The following is a 20,663-nucleotide window of genomic DNA, read 5'->3' as shown; positions in this document are numbered from 1 at the left end:
AGGAGTCTACTGGTACACTGAATCCATCCTACAGAAGACCTCTGAAGGGCAGTGTTTGGCAATGAATTAACTCCAGAGCTGCTCCACAGAGGGATCTAACGCTGGCTGAGCAGAGGCAGAGGTGCCAACACCATCTTCCCCTCCTTGTTAGAAATGGAGTGCTTTGTGGAGTGAGAGGACAACCAGAAAAAGTACTCCAAGGCTTTGGAAAATCTCTCATCATCAGAACTTCAGGACTATTTAAGGAATCTCTTGTTAGGACATTGCCCTTCCTTCCCTGCTGGAACTGCTTTCTCATATCCTCCCCACGTCCTGCCTTTATTACGATTATAAAGGAGAATCCGTCTTGGTTTATTGCCTCTGACACTCCCAGTATGGGGAGAGTAATAAAACTCTGTATTTTTGTCCATTTTGACCAGTCTGTCATCTTTCAGCAATGTCTCATGTCATTATGAGCCAGATGGTAGGGGTGAGTTTTCACAGAAAAACATCAGAAACTTCATTGCACACAAGAAGGTAAAAAAACCAAAAGATCTTACAGTTTTCTCCTGTGGCAAAACATTAATGTCTGCACTTGGGGAAAAATACCCAGTTAATTTTTCTTAAGGGCCCTGGTGAGACTCAAGAAAATCCTCTGCAGTGCTGGTAGCCTCAGAAGACATGATTAATTGCAGATGGTGAAAAGGTGCATGTTCAGCTTAAACCAAACTCTGTGTGAGGACTGGATGATTGCTAAATTGGTATTCAAGACTCATGGGGAAGGCAAACTACAATGATCTTCAGCAACAAAACTGAGATTGTATATTTATATCTACATATATAGATATACATTTACATATATATCTTATATATGGTTTAGCAGCTTCAATTTAAATTTGTATACTGATGTGAATAAGAACATCCTGCTAATGGAAAGGACCAAAATAAGCAAGATTGATGAGAAAGGAGGGAAAGGAAAATAATGTTTTGTAGTTAGCTCAGAATGCTAAAGCATGAAGAAGCATCTCCCAAAGCTGCCAATAGCAATTTGTAGATGAATACATATGTGTGCCACTGCAAAGCACACAGCAGGGAATAATGGTGGAAAGCTCTCTGATACACAATTAGCTGCTTCTCCACACCAGGGTGTGGGTCTCATTTAGGGTGGGTCTCATTTACTCAGAAAATGTCTTGAACAGGAGTATATACGTTGCTTTCCTGAATTCTCTCAATTGGAGAGCCCTCATCAGATATTGGGATGGTAACATGGAAAAATCAGAGGTCAGTAAATCCTGTTTCATTACTGCAATCTGAGCCTGGAAAATTACTCCAAATTCAGCTTGTATTTTAAAGGTCTCCTTGATGTCTTTTCTTTATCAATCAGAGTTTAGATCAAGTCACTTAACCTTTTCCCAGGACAAATATTTTTAAAGCAGGTAATGGGCAAACCTACCCAGATCAATATCTGAGTGAAAATGAGCACCTGAAGTTCAAAACTTCAAACTTCTTGCCGTTGCACAACCTGGCCATGATTCACCACTAACACAGCTCACATCAAGTCATCTGAGGTCTTCAGACTAGAAACTGGACTTGTAGAGAAAGCAGACAAAATTTAGAAACAATGAAGGAAAAAAATAATTACCAAGCTGGTCAAAATCACATCTTCATTTCTGGAAGGAGTTTAATGAAGGAAAAGATTCTCATGCTGTCCAGTTTGCTTCGTTTATCCTTTCTTCACAGATTGCACTGTGTGTTTGTTGCAATAATTGCAGTCTCCCCGTGCCATGTCTCCTCTGGTCTGGGTGCTCCCAGTATTGCAGGAGGGTTCAAGGGGGCCTCATTCACACTCCAGTTCTCTTCTGTTGCTTCAGGTTCCTCTCTGAAACACCTCCCAAGTCAGGAGAGGCACTGGGAACATTTGGGACCTCGGCCTTTGGCAGCACTGGTGAAAAATGACCCATGTCCATGGTGTTATAGCAGGAATGACTCTGACTCCTGCTTTTCAGTGTCTCCTTGTGGCTTGTTAGCAGACATTACAAAGAACACAGATGAATTAGGACTGACCTCCAGGACACATCACTTTCAACCCTTTCCAATTGGAAACACTTTTAGCAAGAGCTCCTTTGTGTCTCATACTCTTAGGGCTCTTACTTTAAATCCTACACCACTGCTTCTACCTCCAGTCATTAATCTCTGGTGCTGGTCCTTGTCAAATACTTGCTGAAAATCTCAGTGTAGTATATCCACTGAATTTCCCTTATATGTAGTGGCAGTCAGCTCCTCAGGGAACACCAGTGGACTAGTTGAGTGTGACCTCCCACTCCTTCAAGCCACATAAGTTTGGCCTTCATGGAGCCTTGACTCAATGATTCTTTTCCAGGTTTCTCCCACAACACCCCTTAAATTGTAAGAAGATTTAAAAGAATTTCTCAAAACAAACACTGAACTTACTGGTCTGTCTCTTGTCCCTGTTGTGTGAATCACCTTCCAAGTTTCATCTATCTGCCCCATTTTAGGCAAGCAATTGAAAATATCAGCAAAGAGCCTGGAAAATCATGTGTATGCCCACAGTTGTGTATGTTATGCGATGTACCTGTAGAGGATGCTCACCTTGTCTTTTGCCCTTCAGTAGCTGGCCACTGATATGGGAATATCTTTTTCTTCATCCTCTGTAAAGCTGGATGCAACTTTGGCAGATGAAAAAATATTTAATAATCCGTCTCTCCTCTTATCACTGATACAAGCTGACTTTTGTTCTCTGTCGCCAGTCTGTGTTCTCCATATATCACTCTCAAGATAAGCATTTTTTCCTCTGTATCCTCAACACCAGCTCACTGTTCTCAGAACTCTAAACCCCTCCTTGCTCTGAGGCCAGCTTCATTGACTCTCAGAGATACTTATGTGCAAAACAACCCTGTCTGAAATACTCCTTCAGCATCCCTTATGGAAGCTGCTTTCCATTCCCTTTTATTTTTTTTTTCCTTTTTCTCCTTTTTCCTCCTGCTTTCTTTTTCCTTCTCTCTCCTTTCACAGTGATACTTCAAGCAGTGCCCCATCACAGTCTCTATTTCTTCCTTAGCCAGCCTGGCTTATGTCTCTCCTTTCACCCCTTCTTTTATTGTCTTTATTTTTACTAGACTGAATCATAGAATCATAGAATCATAGAATTGGCTGGGTTGGAAGGGACCTCAGAGATCATCGAGTGCAACCCTTGAACCACCGTTGCGGTTGCTAGACCATGGCACTGAGTGCCACATCCAGTCTCTTTTTAAATAGCTCCAGGGACGGAGAATCCACTACTTCCCTGGGCAGCCCATTCCAATGCCTGATCACTCTCTCCGTAAAGAAATTCTTTCTAATATCTAACCTAAATTTCCCCTGGCACAACTTAAGACCATGCCCTCTTGTCTTGTTGAAAGTCGTCTGGCAAAAGACTGGCTACACCTGGCTACACCCACCTGGCTACACCCTCCTTTCAAGTAGTTGTAGACAGCGATGAGGTCTCCCCTGAGCCTCCTCTTCTCCAGGCTGAACAGCCCCAGCTCTCTCAGCCTCTCCTCATAGGGTCTGTGTTCGAGTCCCTTCACCAGCCTGGTTGCCCTCCTCTGGACCTGCTCCAGGACCTTGATATCCTTCCTGAACTGGGGGGCCCAGAACTGGACACAGTACTCGAGGTGTGGCCTCAGCAGGGCTGAGTATAGGGGCAGAAGGGCTGAGTATAGGGGCAGAATGTTTAGCTCAGCCTTCCCAATTGTATCTTAAAGACCTGTATTAACACCTAGCCAGTTTTCTTCAACTCATTTTGCATTCCCTGCAAGCCTGCTCCCTGAAAGGCCAGTGGTTTTGTACCAGCTGCCCTTTCTGCAGACCCTCCTCAGCACTCCAGCTCTGCAGGGAATGTAATCACAGCATCCTAGAGGCTCTTCAGTTTCAAGTGTATTTATTACTGCTGCTCAATTTCCTTTAATCTGTCGTTTCTCCTTCTCCTCCCCCCCCAACTCCTGCCTTCTTTTCACTGAACTGTAAGTGAACTGAAGAAGGATTCCACCTCTGACCCTCTGGCCCTCCCAGCTCATCCCTGCCCTGACTCAGGTTGGGTGATTTGGCCATTGATTATCACTCGTTACCCTTGGGGCTTAACGAATGCACTGGGTCCTGTACAAACAAGTGGAAATGTCACAGACAGCACCATCCCACTGGTGACCCCTCGGGACTAATTGAAGAAGAGAAGACAGCATTTCATGCACAAATTGCCTGTATCATCAGCACCAAGATGGAAATAAAGAGTGGGAAACTCTCACAGGCCTGTCTGAGAGAAGGAAACCTTAATGACAGAGAGTGCCCCTGTCTGCCAGAGTCTTGTGAAAACAGCTTAATTTGGGGGAGTTGAACCATGTTTTTATGTAGAAGATGAATGTCCCTGTGGTGACAAGGTTGAGTCTAAAGCCTCAAACATCTCTTTAAAATGAGCTGAAACATACAGAGAAGCTCCAGCTGACGTGAAAGACACCAGAGTGCCTGCCTGTACATTAAGCTGTGTGAGCACACACACACCTTGAGGTTTAATTGGTGTATTAATGTATTAAAGCACTGACACAAACAAACAGGGACTGCTTTCATAAGCTACAAAATCCTTACATACAATTGTAATTAGCTGGGTTTGTTAAACCACTTAATAAGCCATAAATAGTATGTGCCTGATGCCCCCATGCCTTGGCTCATTTTGAAAGACAGGCAAGTGCTCAAACATGAAATCAGTTCAGTTCTTTGATGAACCCTTAAGAAACATCAGTTCAAGTTCCCCACTTGCCTCAGTTTCCCTTCCTGAAAAGGGCCTCCCAGCCACAGCCTTAGCCACAGCAAGTCTGACTGATCACTGACTGCAAAAGTGCTCTAAAAACCTTCCAGAAGGACAGGTACAGAAAAAGGGAAGCAAGGCAGTGGGATAAGACACTGTAGACAGCATTTCTCAGAAGATTCCAAAGCTGTACAGACTAACTGCAGATTCATAGGAGTCCATTCTTCTTTGCCATCCTGTCCTCCCAACTCACTACACAACAGTTTCAGAGGAGCAACCTCACCCCTCAGCCTCAAGTGGAAGGGGATGGGGGGAAATGCATCTCCCTGTACTTACCTGGGTTAATTATCTGGGCTCCAAACCTGGAACCTGCTGGAATGGTGAGTGTACAAAGCTCCCTGAGGAGATGCCTGATATGGTGAGAAAAGGGGAAGAGGTTTTCACATCCTCACTCCATGACCTGACAGCTCCCAGGCTGCATCTGGTGATTTCCAAGGAAAGGTGGGAAGGGAATGCACTGGGAGCATCAGGAAGAAAGCACCATGTCAAACACAGGGAGGGTTTACCTTCTGAAATATTAGGCTTCTTTCCTTGCATTCTTCTTTTGGGTATTCTGGGGAGGAAATACCTGAAACTGGAACCAGGTGACTGAGCAGAATCAAGAATTCAGCAGTGTCTGAGCTTCCAGAATGTCAGTTTAGATGGAGTATGGAAAGAGGAATACACTCATATACAACATGGGTGCTACCTCAACTTTCACCAGCTCATGGAGTCAACCACAGTAGCAAGAGCCAGGAAACCACCCAAATCATAAACCAAAAAGCTTTCTGTCTAAGGATTATGCTGTGATCACCTTTTCTTCACTCCTTGAGCGGTCCCAGGAAAAGGAAAAGTCAGCACAAACACAACCAGAGCAGGTGAAGACATCTCTAAGGTTACGCAGTATCTCTGAATGAGGAACAGGCACCCAGTGCCTCAGTTTTATCCCAAATTCCAGCTTACACCCACAATGCCATCACCAATCCACACACTCCCATGCAGTCCAGCTGGCTATTCCAGTACCCCCTGAACTCTCCCCAGCACATCCCCACGCACACCACCAGCTTTCAGAAACCAGGCAGAGAAGCTCCCTTGAACACCTCCTCCACTCAAATCCACCACGGGCACTTGCAGCTCTGCAGTTATGCCTAGATCCCAACTAGATTTTTCTTTTCATCTTTGTTCTGCCTACAATTCTAGTGCTGAACACCAGGTCTGCTGCCTTGGAGCTTCCTCCAAATGCTGCATTCATCCATTTTTAAAGGTGACCTTCCAACTTTAAAGGAAGTTAGCAAGTCTCACTGTCTTCATTTGCCCTCTCCTTCTTTTCAAGTTTGCTCCTTATTATGAATTAAAAAGGGGCCTGAAAAGTTTCTCTATTAAAAAATAAATAGAAACAGCATGTTTTCAAACAATTTCTCTCCCAGTTTTTGCAGCAGCTTTCTTGGGTGTCATGGTGCTTGTTTGCTGCAAACTATCTGCTGCCAGCTCTGATGGTAGAACCTGCCTGGGGATTTGGATGCTACCCCTATGGGCATCTGCCATCCCCACCCCACCAGTGGCTTCCCTCTCCCCTCCTGTTGTCACTGCTGTTTGGCAAAGCAGTGCCCTGAAATGTTCAGAGTGAAAAATAATCTTTGAAGGAGAGCAGGGGTGGAAGTGGATTTGTTTTCAGCTTGGATCATAGTAAATTCCCAGGTTAGACTGTGGCCTCATAAGCTCTTGTGCTGACACAAATGAAGAGCAGCAAATAAATGAAGTTCTCTTTATCTCACCTTGTTGCCAAAGCAGCCTCTTACAAGCCCTGGGGCAATGGAGAGGGAAGGTGTCTCCAGCCCTTAGCAATAATATTATTATTCTTGCCAATGAATTGGTCAGAGTAATTAAAAAGGCATTAACAGAGCAACATGATAGTTTCCTGCTGCTGTGGTACAACATTTTGCTATTTAATCAAGATAGTCAGGCCCTCGATTTTTACAGCAATACAACAGAACTAAGAAAGGAAAGTAGGATTCTATAAAATGAAAGCTCAACTTCAGCCCTTCTTTTAAATTACAAAATAAAACAAGCAAACAAGCCACAAAGTAAAACCAACCAACCTCTCTTCCACAAGTGTTTTTGCTTTTTTGGCTGAGTTCTGGTGCTATTCAGGCTACTTACACTGAATATTTCCTTTTGCCAAGAGGTCAGAAGACCCCAAACCAATGCCATGCAGCCATGCTCTTGATCAGCATCATCCCCTGTCCCAGAATCACAGACATTTTGTGTGCTGTGGACATTTGGATGCCATGAGCCAGTCTGACATCCACAAACTCATTTCATGCTGACCACCAAGTGACCACAAACAAGCAGGAGCTCTTATTCAAAGCTGGCACAAGCCTGGAAGTGCCAGGCTCAGTCAGAAAGCAGCCAGCCTCTCTTTACAAACCATTCAATTACATTTCCCCTGCAGCTGTTTGCCAGACCCAATGACAACCCTTCAACCCTGCTCAACCCCAGAGAATACCTAAGACTCCTCCAGCCAAGCCAAGCTGCCTGTGTCAGTCCCAGCAGCTCTGCTGTGCTCTCACAGTCTCACTAGGACATAGCCTTTACTCCTTTAAAAGACAGACATCAAGATGCAAAGCAAGGCAAGCAGCTGATTAGGTTCTTGCTAAAATTATCTGGTGAAAGTTAGAGAGTATTTCAGATTTTTAGGAGAAAGGAGAGCTTCCCAAAGCAAGGCAGAATCATGAAGAGAAGGTGCTACCAGGTCAAATTTAGTACAATAAATAATGGAAGGTTCCTTGCCTCATACCCTCGACTTTTCCTTAGTTCTGATGCTTGGTTTCATCTTTGGGCTATGAATGATTCATGGAGCCTTAAAATATATATAATCTATATCTCCTAGAACAAAGAGTCTTTTTTCAGGGTGTTGTGAGGGAGCAAGGAGCAGCATGTGTGCTGCCTGCACTTGGGCTGGAATGTCCCTTGGGGAAGGATCCTTGTGGCTCCCTGCTTCTTTCCAGATCCAGAAGCTATTCTCAGTTTGAAGCTGAGCTCTGCAGAGTACCCCAGCTCAGTCTCTGTGACACAGAGATGTGCTTGCTGTTGAGGGGCTGAAGAATTGGCTTCTTTAATCATGCCCAGGACCAGCTAAGAGCCAGGCTCTTCTCATTCACTCTTGGCAGCCAGAGTGTACAAATACCACCAGGCACTGTGAGGGATTTAAATAATTTATGCACAATTACAGATGAGGAAGATGCAGCAAAAACTTACCTGCATGTCACTGCCTTATCTACTGAAGACTTTACCATCCCGACTTCCAGATCTGCCAAGGGCAGCAGATCACATTTAATGATTGTTTCTTCCCTTGGAAATCCAACACCACCTTTCCACCATCAATATTTCATTCCTACTGTGCATATAAACACAAACATACACACAGCCCTCCAACTGTGAACAGCAAACATCTACTTACTTTTCCAGGCAAGAACATCTTTTCAGGTAATTCCGAGGATGTTTTGTCAAAGTAACATCCTTCCCAACTGAAGAGACAGCCTCCTCCTTTGGCAAGAACTTAAGCACAGGCCTGGATAAGATCTGGTGAAATCTCCAAGCCCGTGAAAATCCATCTTTAGTCAGAAGGAAGCTCAGAGCAAGAGAGGGAGAGGTCTCAGACAGGGAAGGCTTGGCAGCAAAATCCTCCATGGCTTGTGTCCAGCAAGCTATGGGCTGCTTCCCTCCCCATGCTGGCAGACCAACATCCCAGGTAGCAGCAAACCTGAGCTTCATGGTGCCATAAACCAGTGGCACAGACATGCCCCAAAAGGCTGAACCATCCCTTCAAAGGATCACCCAACTCTGTGCAGCTGATTTGCTTTCAGTGGAGATCCAAGTTCCAGTCTATGCTGTGTCTACAGCTCCTGAGCACCACATTTCCTTTCTCCTTGGAATCTTAGAGATCTTCTTCCTCAGAAGGGAAAATGTCAGTCCTTACCCATTTGAGTAGTGTACCTGATGAAATCTTTTATGCTCAAGCATCTTCTTTATTTCCTAAGGGTGACTCTGGGTTTTGGCAAGAATATTCTCTTTCTCTTGTAAGTCTGCTATTGATACCAAACTGCCCATTTTCTTTGAGGTTCAGGCCAGCACCACTGAATCCAGGGAAGGCAATCTGGCACAAGATTAGATGCTTCATGCATTACAGTCATGCAGAGGAGCTTAAGGCCCTAAAAAGAATAGTACCCAACTCCCAGGAGTCCCCTCTGAGGTTAACAGGATTAAACTGAACTTTCAGTCCAGTCGCAGGACAGCATTTTCATCCAAGATGCACTGTTGAGAATTTGCTGCCTTCTTCTGAAGCCGTGGCTACAGATCTTCTGTTGAGATTGAGTGCCAAGTGTTTCATGTGGCTGCAAAAGAGGCAATCCATCTGAAATCCATGCTCTGCTGGCACCAGACAGAAGAGGTAAGGCACATCTGAGCCTTTTTTTTGCTTGTTGCCCACAAAAATGAGAGACTAGAGCTACCCCAAGCAGCCCCCCATCTTTCTAAAGGAACCAAGAGTCATGCCAAGCACCTCCCACACTTCTACCAAACCTGTTGGCACTCCATCTGCCAGCCCTGGCCTGGGTTGTCAAAGAGGAGTGATGGTGGGGGTTAACCTCAGTCTCCAGCAATACTTGGCTCTTCTGATTTTCATCTTTCACATGGTGCCAGAGCTGCAGCACTTCCAGAAGAGCCTTGCTAGTTCCTGAGCAGGGGCTGACAGATTCTCACTGATACTGTCTGATGCAGTCAGTTATCCTTTTTATGCATTTAGAGCAGATCCATCAAAATAATTCCTGCTAGAGGTCTGAATTTGGCATATTACACACAATAGATCCCTGGAAGGAGAGAAAAAAATGCCACTTACCTGTCTTTAAGCGGGTCCTTTCTCAGTCGCTTGCAACGTCTGAGCACTGTGAGATGTGATGGCTTTGGGGGACGTGTACCTCTGGAGTTGTTCTAGCAGCACTGAGCATATGACTGGAGCTTAAACACTCTTAAACTTGCAACCCCCTCTGGCACCACTTGATGAACAAATGTGGTTCAGGAAACACAAAACAAGCCTGCAGCCACCTTCAGCAGCCTCCGGCGGGGCTGAATCAGGCACTACCAAGCAAGAAGTGACTGTGCACAGCTGCTCCTGTCATCCCTGTGTATTGCTTGGTACTGATGCAGCAAACCCAAAATACTCTTTTGAGACAGAATATCCCTTAAATTACCAGGTAACAAGGCCCCATGAGAAAATCTAAGCAGAAATACAAACTCTTTGACCTGGCAAGATGAGCTCACCTTGGTGATGGTTGAAATGTGCATACTACATTATCATGATGGCACCTTATGTACCTGCTATTGGTATCAGAAGCTGAATACCCACAGGACCAGGCTCTGGGCACATGTAGAACATCAATTTGCAAGACCATGAGCTCCTCTCGTGTACCAAATGTTGCATTACATACCATCACCTCAGCCCTCTAGTTTATGGACTGCAAGTATCTATCTCCCCATTATCATAATAAACATCCCGGGCACATCTCTGACTCACTTAAGATAATGATGACCTGGCCATGATTAACTTATTCAGACATCTTGCCAGTTTACTGAGCTTAATGCAACTCTGGTCTGGCTCTTTCTGACTTCTCAGAAAAGAGGATGACCTCCAGCAGTGGCTGCACTGCAACCAATGGATGGAGACCCACACACACAGGCTTCTCCTAAAATTCAGGCTGGAGCCATGAAGGCTACTTGCTCCAAAAACAAGCTCTACTCCTGAAGCTTGGGGGACAGCAGTTTGTCTTGACTGTAAGAGACCTGATGGGGTGGTACCAGTCCCAAGATATGAAACAGAAACAAGGGTGTTAAGCACAAACCCAAATTACAGATTACTGAAGAGCATCTCTGCATATTAGATTGCTGGCTGCACATCTGAAGCATTCACTCGCTCAACCTGAGAGCAAAAGCAGCACCAGTCAGCCAGTCACACAACATGAATATTTGAAGCAAGCCTCGGCAGAAAAAGACCAAATAGTCTGAAATCACAGGCAAATCCTTACAAAAAGTCAACTCATCTGCAAGAATTGGGCACAGGTCACAAATGACTCACTAACAGCAGAGCAAATCATTTAACCAGGGCTTGGAACGAATCGTTGCTTTGCAAAGCACAATCAAAATTTATATTCCTGCTGATTAGTCAGAGTTACACTCACAAGTTGAAAATTTATATTAAAGTTCAAATATAATAGTCTCATTCTTGCACTCTTGCTTTAAGGCTGGAAAGACCGCCAGCTTCACTTAGAGAGGAAATCATCCCACATTTTTTACTGGGGCTGGGAGCATGGGTTGAGATTTATTTTAGTTCTTAACTTGACAGACTCAAAGACTGAACTCCATCTCAGTGCTGTTAACACACTCTTGTTGATTTTCTGTACTGATTGCAGTAAGACACCACATCTCTGGAAACTAGTTACCAAACACCAATAAGGAAGACAGAAAAATGACCTCTAAAACTCCAATGATGCATTCAAGGAGCTGAAATTCAGAACTGAAGAAGGATGTCAGAAGCTGACACAACCAAAGCGAGCTCCCAGCAGAAGCAGAAAGGTGCTGGATCTGCACCCCTAAGCCACCTGTGTCTTTCTTGCATGTCAGTTTACAATAAAGACAAAGAAAGCCCCATTAGACAAATTAACTTGTTTTAAACATAGGGTTTCTTATGGTGTTTTTTAGGCGTCAAGGCAAAGCAGTATCTGTGTGGTCCCCTGTGGTGTGTACATGGGGTAGGATGTCCTAGAGCCTGCAGTGCACTCCTGTGGCACAAGAAGCTCAGGACACCAGAGATGGAGCCTGCCACTGATGCTCTGCAACATCAAACTATGTGCTGGCACCACCAAGGACCTTATCTGTCATGAGGACAGTGTGAGGGGAACATCAGAGAAACCACAAAAGATGCAAGCAAAGCAGAATGCACCACAACAGCAGAGGAAGATTCATCACTTCACCAAGTAAAGCACCTTTTCCAACTCGGTGTGTGCTGGTCTCCTGACACACTCTATGTGCATTCCCACTGCTTGTTAATTTTTTCTGTCAGTTGATCAGGGTCTGCCAGTCCTGGTAAATACACAGCTAATGAGGCCTCTTTGGCTCATTGCATAAACCACACCAGAAGTACTTCAAAACATTTAGCAAAAATGAAGACACCTGGCATTGATTTCCTGCATGTTCTCTTTCTGCTGCTACTCCAAACCTGTGGTTTTTAGCTCTGTCATTGTGTCGAGGCCTCTTTATCCTCTGCTAATGACAGGGCTTAACCCTGAGAATCTGTAGCTTGTGCTGGGTACAAATTAGAGCAGAAGAGCTTCTGCAGCTTTCTGAAAAAGCAGAAGCACCTTTCTCTGACTGTCCACAGCTCCTGGGACTTTTGCCCCACCACCCTGGTCACAGACACAGGCTGGACAGGCCAAAGACATGGTGCCAGAGAAATCTCCCACCTTCAAAGAAGCTCCAGCTTCTTGAGAAGGGCTGTCTCTGGAAAAGCACATCTAAATAAACAAGAGAGCAGTAAAACCATCAAGACATCCTGTACAACTTGGATAAGCACCTCTAGAGACTCAGGATACCCCAGCTGTGACCTACAACATCACACACAACAAACACCAGTGGCAAGTCCAGTCCTAAGCTCCCATCAGGCCACATTTCCATCATGCAAAGAGGTTTCATGCCAGAATCATAATGCACCCATCACACTCACTCCAGGCATGAACTAAAAGAAATGTAACTCCATCTTTTTAGAGTCAAAATACAAGGAAACACAACTTTCTTTGCTTGTTCACATGCAGGCTCCACACCATACAAGAGCCAAGAAGGCAGGGTTGTGATTCTCAGGAGGAGCTGATACATACCACTGCCTGCACCCTCCCAAACCAGAACTACAAAGCTCCCTCTCTAACAAGCTCTGTACACAGCTCAAGATTAATTTGAAACCAGTGATGCAGGGGAAAGCAGGGAAGCAGCAGCAACTCAAGGTCCAGTTGCCTCAAAGAGCACAGGGCCTTCATATGGGTAGTTCAGGCAACAGAGTCAACCAAGAAGCAAGCACAAAGAGAAACAAGTGCCCAACCCCTCTCCAATCTATGTCAGACCCCATGGGCATAGTTCCCAAGCTAGCTCCTTGGGAACTGGAAGCATCAAAACCATTGTGGGAACTCACATGTAAGGAATGAGTTGCCCCGAAATGCAAAGAAAAATGAACTAAGACTGACCACACCAGCAGCCTGAGTGATTAGCTCATCAAACCCCTGCTTGCAAAGTGTCTGGGCTGTGAAACCTGACAACAGACCTTGGAATAAAGTGGAGGAAAATGCAGAGCTTCCAGCACCTGTGCTTGTTTCCCACACCTCAGAAAGGAAAGGGAAATAGAGATGAAATCCAATGCAGCCCAGTTGCCCATCCAGAGTGTAAGGTTATATGTCAGGAGACAATCATTTGTCTCAAGGATCACAGATGTGCCTGGAAAGGATCCTGTGAGCTGCAGCCCTCAATCAGTTCTAGCAGCATACTCATTAGAAGGGAATAGCATGCAGAAATTCACTCATAGCATCATTTGGAGACATTTGTTTGAAAGACATGCCAGGAAGTTATAGGAACAGAAGGATACTGGAAAACATGTTTCTATTTTGCTCATCTAAACTCTCACCAGGTTTTCAAAGAGGGTTCCAGCACCATCCACCAATTTCAGCTCAAACACACCCCCAGCCTTATGCCCACAGTCACCTGCAGGCTGGCACAACAGCTTTAGGTCACGTAAATAACATCTCCCTTTAAAGATACTGAGACAGAGCCATTACAACATGCTGAGACCCCCACAAGCTGCAGTGTGGCTCCTTTCTCCTCCTGGAGTAACCAACCATCCTTACGTGAACTCCTAATGCGTAAACTGAGGGCAGCACTCGCTGGTACCCCACCACCACTACATCACACACATCCTCACTAGCTTAATAGGAGGCTAATTGTCTCTGATGAAGGGCCAACAGTCCAACACCCAACAGGAGAGCAATTTGCACAGGCAAGCAGAGACACCTGCAACAACAGCATGGTTTGAAACAAGAGCACTGCAGCTAGAACAATCTTTCAGTGTCAAGCTCCCCGAGAGGTAAGGCTCCTAATAAAATTCCTCCCATTAAGAAACTTAGAAACTTGTCTTGGCAAATCGTGACACCATTTCCCAGCAGCACTACCTTATCCCTGAGAATATGACCATGCAGAGCTACAAAAAACAACAGGTTATCAACAGAGATCAGCAGCAGCTAAGCTCTCAGGCAAGAAAAGGTCCTTGTGCCTGATGAAAGTGACAGAAGCAAGGGCTACACCTGAGCAACATTCACGTTACAACTGTAAATCCCACCCTCTGCACCCCCACTGAAGAAGCAAACAAACCAGACTCCCCACACATGGACAATCTCAGGAAGAAGTGGACTATAGGATGTGTCATTCGGAATGTTTATTTATTTTGTCTTCAAAGAAGAGACCTGATGCAGCTGTTTCGTTAGAAAATAAAGTGTTTATTAAGAAACTAGACATTGAACACCCCTATAGTCTCTGTGAAAAGGGACCGTCCCATTTCCCATTAGCACAGGATGATAGTTATGGCAAGATAAGAATGCTCAAAGATGGAGGAGTCTCATTGACATAAAATGAGGTAATGATTTACAATAATTAAAAATAAAATAAAATTAAAAAAAAATAACAAAACATCCTTAGACTTGCTACTTAAAGCCACCAATTGCAAACGGCCATGACTGGTTTTTGTTTTCAGCAGTGAGGAACCAGAGACTTTAATTGGTGTTAAACAAATTGAGACATCGATCACAGTGGGGAGAACTGCTTTAAATTATGCTGTACGGTCCAGAGGTTGTCTTCTAAGCAGAGATGGACCTGAGCTGTAAAATTCAACCCTTCCTCTGCTAGGGTGTTTGGATATAGGCTTCTGGTCCAGGCCCACGGCTGTATCTCTACGAGTGATACACACAGTTGAGAGCAGAGTCCCCTGAACAGTGCTAGGGAGAGGAGACAGTTCAGACAGACAAGACATCCCCAGGTCAGGTGGGTGACTTCCAGGAGATGGGGAAACTCAGTTCAGACAAGCACCCAGTGATTCACACCCTTGGTGAAGCTCCTCCTCCCTCTTTGAATCTGCAGAATTGAGGTGTCAACAACACATGGCCGCAGGTCCTCTCCGGCAGTGCATCTCTTGCATTTCCAGCTCCGATGTGGGCAGGAAACATTGTTGGGAGTTTTGGTCATGGTTTCTGAAGCCATCCAACCTGAGCCAGGCCTCCTCAGCCTAAGACAGATGCCCCCTTAAGGCATGTCTGTTAACTTAGAGCAATCTGCTGCCGTTTCTCCTGTACTCTTCTATTGCACTTTACCTTTTTATGTGAGTGAACCAGGAGAAGAAGCAAGAGAATGGAATATTCCCAAGGACACCCCATGGGAAAACTGATAATAAAACCTCCCGGCAACCTCCAGGGTGGTTCATGCAGGTCACTCGTAAAGGTAGGATGAAGAAGAACATCCCATTCTGAGGCTTCTACCCAGTTCTGATGATGGGGGACTATGACTCTTTCCAGTGGCAGTGACCCTTCAGGGCTGGTGATTGAGAGACATCCCTGGTGAGATATCATCATCTTGGGCCACCGAGAAGGCAAGCAGAGCTGAGTGGCTGGTAAGCAAGCTCCTGGTTCAATACTCCTCTCAAAAAAGGATCTGGCCACACCTGAAACTTTTGGAAGGTTTTTTTTTCCTCTAGAGAAAAATCTACCTTGCTTATTGGTTATGACAGACATGCGTGAGCAAACCTGCATTTCCCGTACACGTGATGTCCAGAGTCCAAGGAAAGCCCTGCAAGTTGCCACAAGGGCAGCTGGCTTCTCTTGAGGACAGGATCAAAGGGTTTACTTTTCCATCTGAGAGGTTTTGGATGAAGTAAGACAAAAGTGGGATGAGAGAGGGGGAGAGAATACGAATATCGGCCAGAGACCAGGATCAATACTCCTGTTTATGCCAGAGAAGAAGCAACAGAATACTTATTCTTCCTCCCCTTTAGTCAGTCCGCCTCGAGCTGATGGTTCTGGGTATGTGACTGGGTTACAATCAATCGCTAGCTGGGTGGGAATACAGGGGAGAGCTAAAGGGGGCTGGAAAAGGCCCAGCAACTGGGACCTGTGTGCATCTGATATGCTTTTCCACTTTGCTTCCTGCTCTAGTCCTGTCAAGGACACGGAGCCTCCTGAGCTATGGATTCTCCATCCATGCAGGAAGTCCAGGCAACGCCTCAGATAAAGCTCATCATTCAAGCAGCAGGGAGAGACCAGAGGACAACAATGATATAGTCAGATCCAACAAGCCGCTCTAACACACACAGACACACAAACAAAAAAGCCTCCTAGAATATGTGCACTTCAAAGATAACCACATTCTCTTCCTGTCAAGAGAAGAAAAATCTTTTTCTTTTCTTTTCTTTTTTTTTTTTTTCCTTTTCTTTCCATTATTATTCCTTCCAACATTATTTTCTGTGCAAGAACTGGGAGCGGGGCTGCCTTTGTTCTTACCAAAAGTCTTCATTCTGCTTTAGTTTCTTCCAGGCTCATCTCTCTCTGGGAGACCTCCCATGGTGCTGCCACGTAAGAGGTGATGGTGGCATTCACTGGGTGTTGCGAAGACACAAGCTTACAAGGAAAACTCCAAGCAGGGAGGACATGACTAAAGATGTCAGTTTGGTTGGCTTGGTTGGTTTTGTTTTGTTTTGTGTTTTTATTTTAAAGCAAAAGTACAATTATTAACTCTGTTATTAGGATGACTCCTTTCAATTGGGTTTTAATTCTCTTTATTTGCTCTCATTGCTGCTGTTGTGCCTTGCAGGAATATTTAACGAACACAGCGACCATTGGAGGAAAAGAACAACCCTGTTATCTGGTGACAGAAAACCACAGTTTCGGTTGGCTTTAAGGTGTGTACAGGCAGGGCTGTAGAGTCCTATTAGGAGGAGACCTCAATCCATACAGACCACGCTTACTGCTTCCCACCATTTTGAGGGCACAGCCTATAAACTTGACATCAGAACAGGGACTTTTAAGGAGTTTTTAAAAGCCATGACGTCCTTTGCTGAAATAAACACTGACATCCTCAACATAAATGCCTTGGTTAAGAGGTTTGGAATGTCCAGGGAGGCTTATTGGATTCAACATAATTTCTCTGAAACCTAAAGGGGGAAAAAAAACAGAAAAAAGAAAAAAGCAAAATAAAGTAAACGAAAAAACAAAAAAGAGCAAAACTAGAAAAAAAGAGAGAGATATTGACACACATGTAATTATTAAAAAAGAACCAAATGAATAACCAGCAAACGGCTGCCATTAAATTAAAGCCAAAACACCCTCTCCAGGCAGGGTAACCTCACTCTACCATAAAGAACAGGCAAGCTTTTCGTGTGGTGCGTGCAGGCACAAGTGCTCCAAGGACAAGGGGCATGCAAACAGTCTGGATGTACAACAGGGAACAGCTTCCAGAGGTTCCCACTGACCAGGGATGGAAAAGTCCTAATTCCTGCCTAGTCCATCTTTCACCTGGGGAGGGAGTGAGGAAAATAGAGAAATCTTCCTATGTCTACTTTTCTCTCAGGATTTATTTAGTCTGGCTTAACATTTCTGAAGCCAAGGTGTGCTGTTGCTGGGCTGGGGAGACCTGGACTCTCATAACCCCATAGACTTCCTTAGCTCCAGCTGTCCCTCCTACACTGACTCCTGAATGCTAGAAGCATCTTCTCCTTTAACAACCCCACCTTTTTTCAAAGCCATTTTACTAGACGAAATATTTCTGATTTGCCAGAAATATTGGCCAAATGAAAAGGAAAACTAAGTGGAAGAGAAAACATAGACATGCTCCTTCCTTCAGTCCCAATGAACTTACTGGGATAACAGGACATTTCCAAGGGCTGTATTAACCTTATCTGTAAAATGCCCCAGTAATGCTAATAACTACTAGCCTGTATCTAATATAAAAATGATTAGCTATTAATTACTGTAACTGAACATTATTCTCTGAAGCTAAATAAATGCAAATATTCAGAACTTGTCAGAGAACAGATCTCTGGAAGGAGAGAGCAAACCTGTAGTGGAGCACTGGATGGGAGCTCCAGGAGGGAATCCTGCTGAGACATCCAGTCCCACAACCCTCTCCTCAAGGTCTGACTGAAGGAGAGCACTTTCTGGTTCACTGTTAGGACACATCCTGATGTTTAGCCTAGATTGCCCTTTCTTCCTGACGTGAACCCCTTTATTCTGTGATAATTCCTGTCACATTATTTGCAGCTAAGGACATGCACTTGTCTTCAGGTGTCAGCTCCTCATTTTGTACCATACTTTCTCAGACACCCATTTGTGTCTGCATTTCTACAACTGAGGCTGTCCCAGTGAAATGGAGAAAGATTGCAGGGATAAGCATAGGTCATGGAAGGCAGCTGCTAAGATTGCAGTGACGTTGCTCTTAGCTCAGAGCAAATGTGGACATAAAAGGCCTCTACACCAGCTTCCCAAAATCCCCAATACAGATCCACCAAGTTGACATAACCAAGACATGCATGGCAGGATCCTGAGGATTGTTTTAATGTCTCAGCTTCTCATAGGCCCAAAAGGGTTTCCCAAGAATGTTATTAGGATGGATTGGCTACACTGTTGCTCTAAGATCTGGAAAATACTCCTTCTCCTCATACTGCCACAGGATTATCAATACATCAGGTAAATTAGCCCAAGTCTCGAGCAGTCTGGAGCATCTTGGATGCCCTTGTGAACTGAAAGGTGCTCTCCTCTAAGCTACAAACAGAAATTTTCTTATCTTGAAAATACATCAGCCAGATTCTTTTTCCCCCCTTTTTCTTCTATTTTTTTTTCTTTTTATCTATTTTCATTTCTTCCCTGCACTATCTTATTCTGTCTGCTCATGAAACGCATGCCTCTTTTGATAAACATGAGGATGCAGACAAACCTGCCTGTTTGGTTTGGAACTGTTTAAATCCGTTTGGGGGAAAACTATCTGCTATTCTCAGTGGCCCCAAAGACCTGATCCCCATGGGAGAGTAGGCCAGGCTCAGCTTCAGTTCACGTGTCATAAACAAAATTCATAGGGAAATTCCAAGTGCTAAAGTATCATCAGTGGTGAGAAAGAGCCCAGCTCGACTCTCAGGGCCAAAGCAGAGCTTAAAGTGCTGATACTTGGAAAAATGTATGTAAACTATATCCATTTCTTATCAGTCACTGGGAGACAAATAAACGTGGCATCCCTGAACATCGCTATTTATCGTGTTTTGGTCTCTGTAATATAAATATATTTTATAGCCACCAAAGGATAGCTGGGAAAGTCTATACACAACAATACCAAGTATCTCCAAGGAGCACTCCTGTCTGCTTCATTTTCTTTGCAGTTCTTAGCTCTGCTAATTTAAAGCAATTCCACTTCTGCCAGACCACATCCAACAGACCCAAAACCCCACCAGGGACACATAGGCTCAGCAAAGGGACATCTGAGACTCCAGGCTGGGGAGGCCGAGGGCTTTGCTCTTTGTTTTCAGTGCTATTCTCTGCACCAGCTGCAGATGTCCCCACTGACAGCAGGGTCTTTGCAGAGCAGGACTGCAGCAGGGCTCACCCGTAGCTGACAATCTGTCACTACTGAGGGATGATGAGGGATGTGGCAGGAGGACAGCCTGTGCTTGTGAAGCTTAGGGGCTGGACCACTGATTTGGGAAAAAAATGTGGCAGAGGTGATTTTGGCATCCTCTCCTTCTGATTTATTAAAGTTCCCCAAAAATCTGAAAAAAAACAAACCCAAACTTCTTCCCTGACTGTTTCTCTCTCTCTCCTCACTACTGTCTCCCACATTGTGCTGCTACCTTCAACCCCATTCTCTTGTATGGAGCAGAAACCAACAAGGCTTTTGCTAGGTTTATGTCTTTGCTGTCAGAAGTGAGATGGATGATGTTCACTGAGATGTCCAGGGTTAAAATGGGTGAATCTCAACAGGTTCAGAGTTTGGATGCTGCTAGGGCAATTGTCATCATTCTACCATCAAAGCTATTAACAGCTGAAAAAAATAGCTTGGAGATGTCTTAAAGAAAAGTGTTCACCTTCTTAGAAGGAGTTGGGGAAATCTTAAAAACAATTCCTTTGTGAAGCTTCACATTTTTCAGTGTCAGCTGGAAAATGGAAGGAAAAATACTATCTTTGATGTTGGTTGTAGACTTGGAGGGAAACTCTTATATACAAGGCTGAAAATAGTAAGGAGATAAAAAAAACCCACTGTGTAGATTTAAAGCAAAAACATCTCCAGAGACCTACAAAACTGACAAGGGTCTGACAGATTAAACTTTGTGCTTTTCCCTGTTCTAGTGAGGCATTTTAAAATCAAAACATGATATTGTCTCTACTAATAGCCATGGTATGGTAGTGGGATAAATGTATGGAGAGTGTTGGAGAACAGGGAAGGAGGAATGAGCTCAGATTTGCTGTGCAGCTCTAACAGCTTGAGATGGGGAGGGGGCAGATGAGGCATTGCTCTAAGCAGGCTGGAAGGACGTGGCAATGAAAGGACAAGAAGGCAGCCTAACCACGCAATCAGCTTTTGTCCTCAACCTTGGCCATCCACTTAGTCCTCCAGAGCTGTCTTGTGTTTCCCAACACCCTGGGGCCAGTGGATCTCAGCCACTCTGCCCATGCATGTATCTCATTCAGCCTACAGGCTGCGAGGAACACCCTGACTCCACTGAGAGTGAGCA

At 44.7% G+C, this 20,663-nt stretch overlaps 1 protein-coding gene across 6 annotated transcripts in view; it reads right to left on the bottom strand.

Annotated features, from left to right (window-relative positions):
- Positions 1–20,663, bottom strand: part of NTRK3 (neurotrophic receptor tyrosine kinase 3) — a 204,930-nt gene that overhangs the window by 50,823 nt on the left and 133,444 nt on the right. For 2 of the 6 annotated variants that reach the window (XM_030456762.1, XM_030456761.1), the window contains one exon: positions 16,610–17,099. The exons of the other annotated variants lie outside the window; for them this stretch is intronic. In XM_030456762.1, the coding sequence (XP_030312622.1) occupies positions 16,981–17,099 (119 nt within the window). In that variant the 3' untranslated portion in view covers positions 16,610–16,980. Of the gene's footprint in view, positions 1–16,609; positions 17,100–20,663 lie in introns of those variants that run through there. 6 annotated transcript variants of the gene reach the window in all.

This window comes from Calypte anna, chromosome 10 (assembly GCF_003957555.1).
Source record: "Calypte anna isolate BGI_N300 chromosome 10, bCalAnn1_v1.p, whole genome shotgun sequence".
NCBI classification, from domain to species: domain Eukaryota; kingdom Metazoa; phylum Chordata; class Aves; order Apodiformes; family Trochilidae; genus Calypte; species Calypte anna.
The sequence above is the reverse complement of the archived record's forward strand: the minus strand, read 5'-3'. Positions and strand labels throughout refer to the sequence as shown.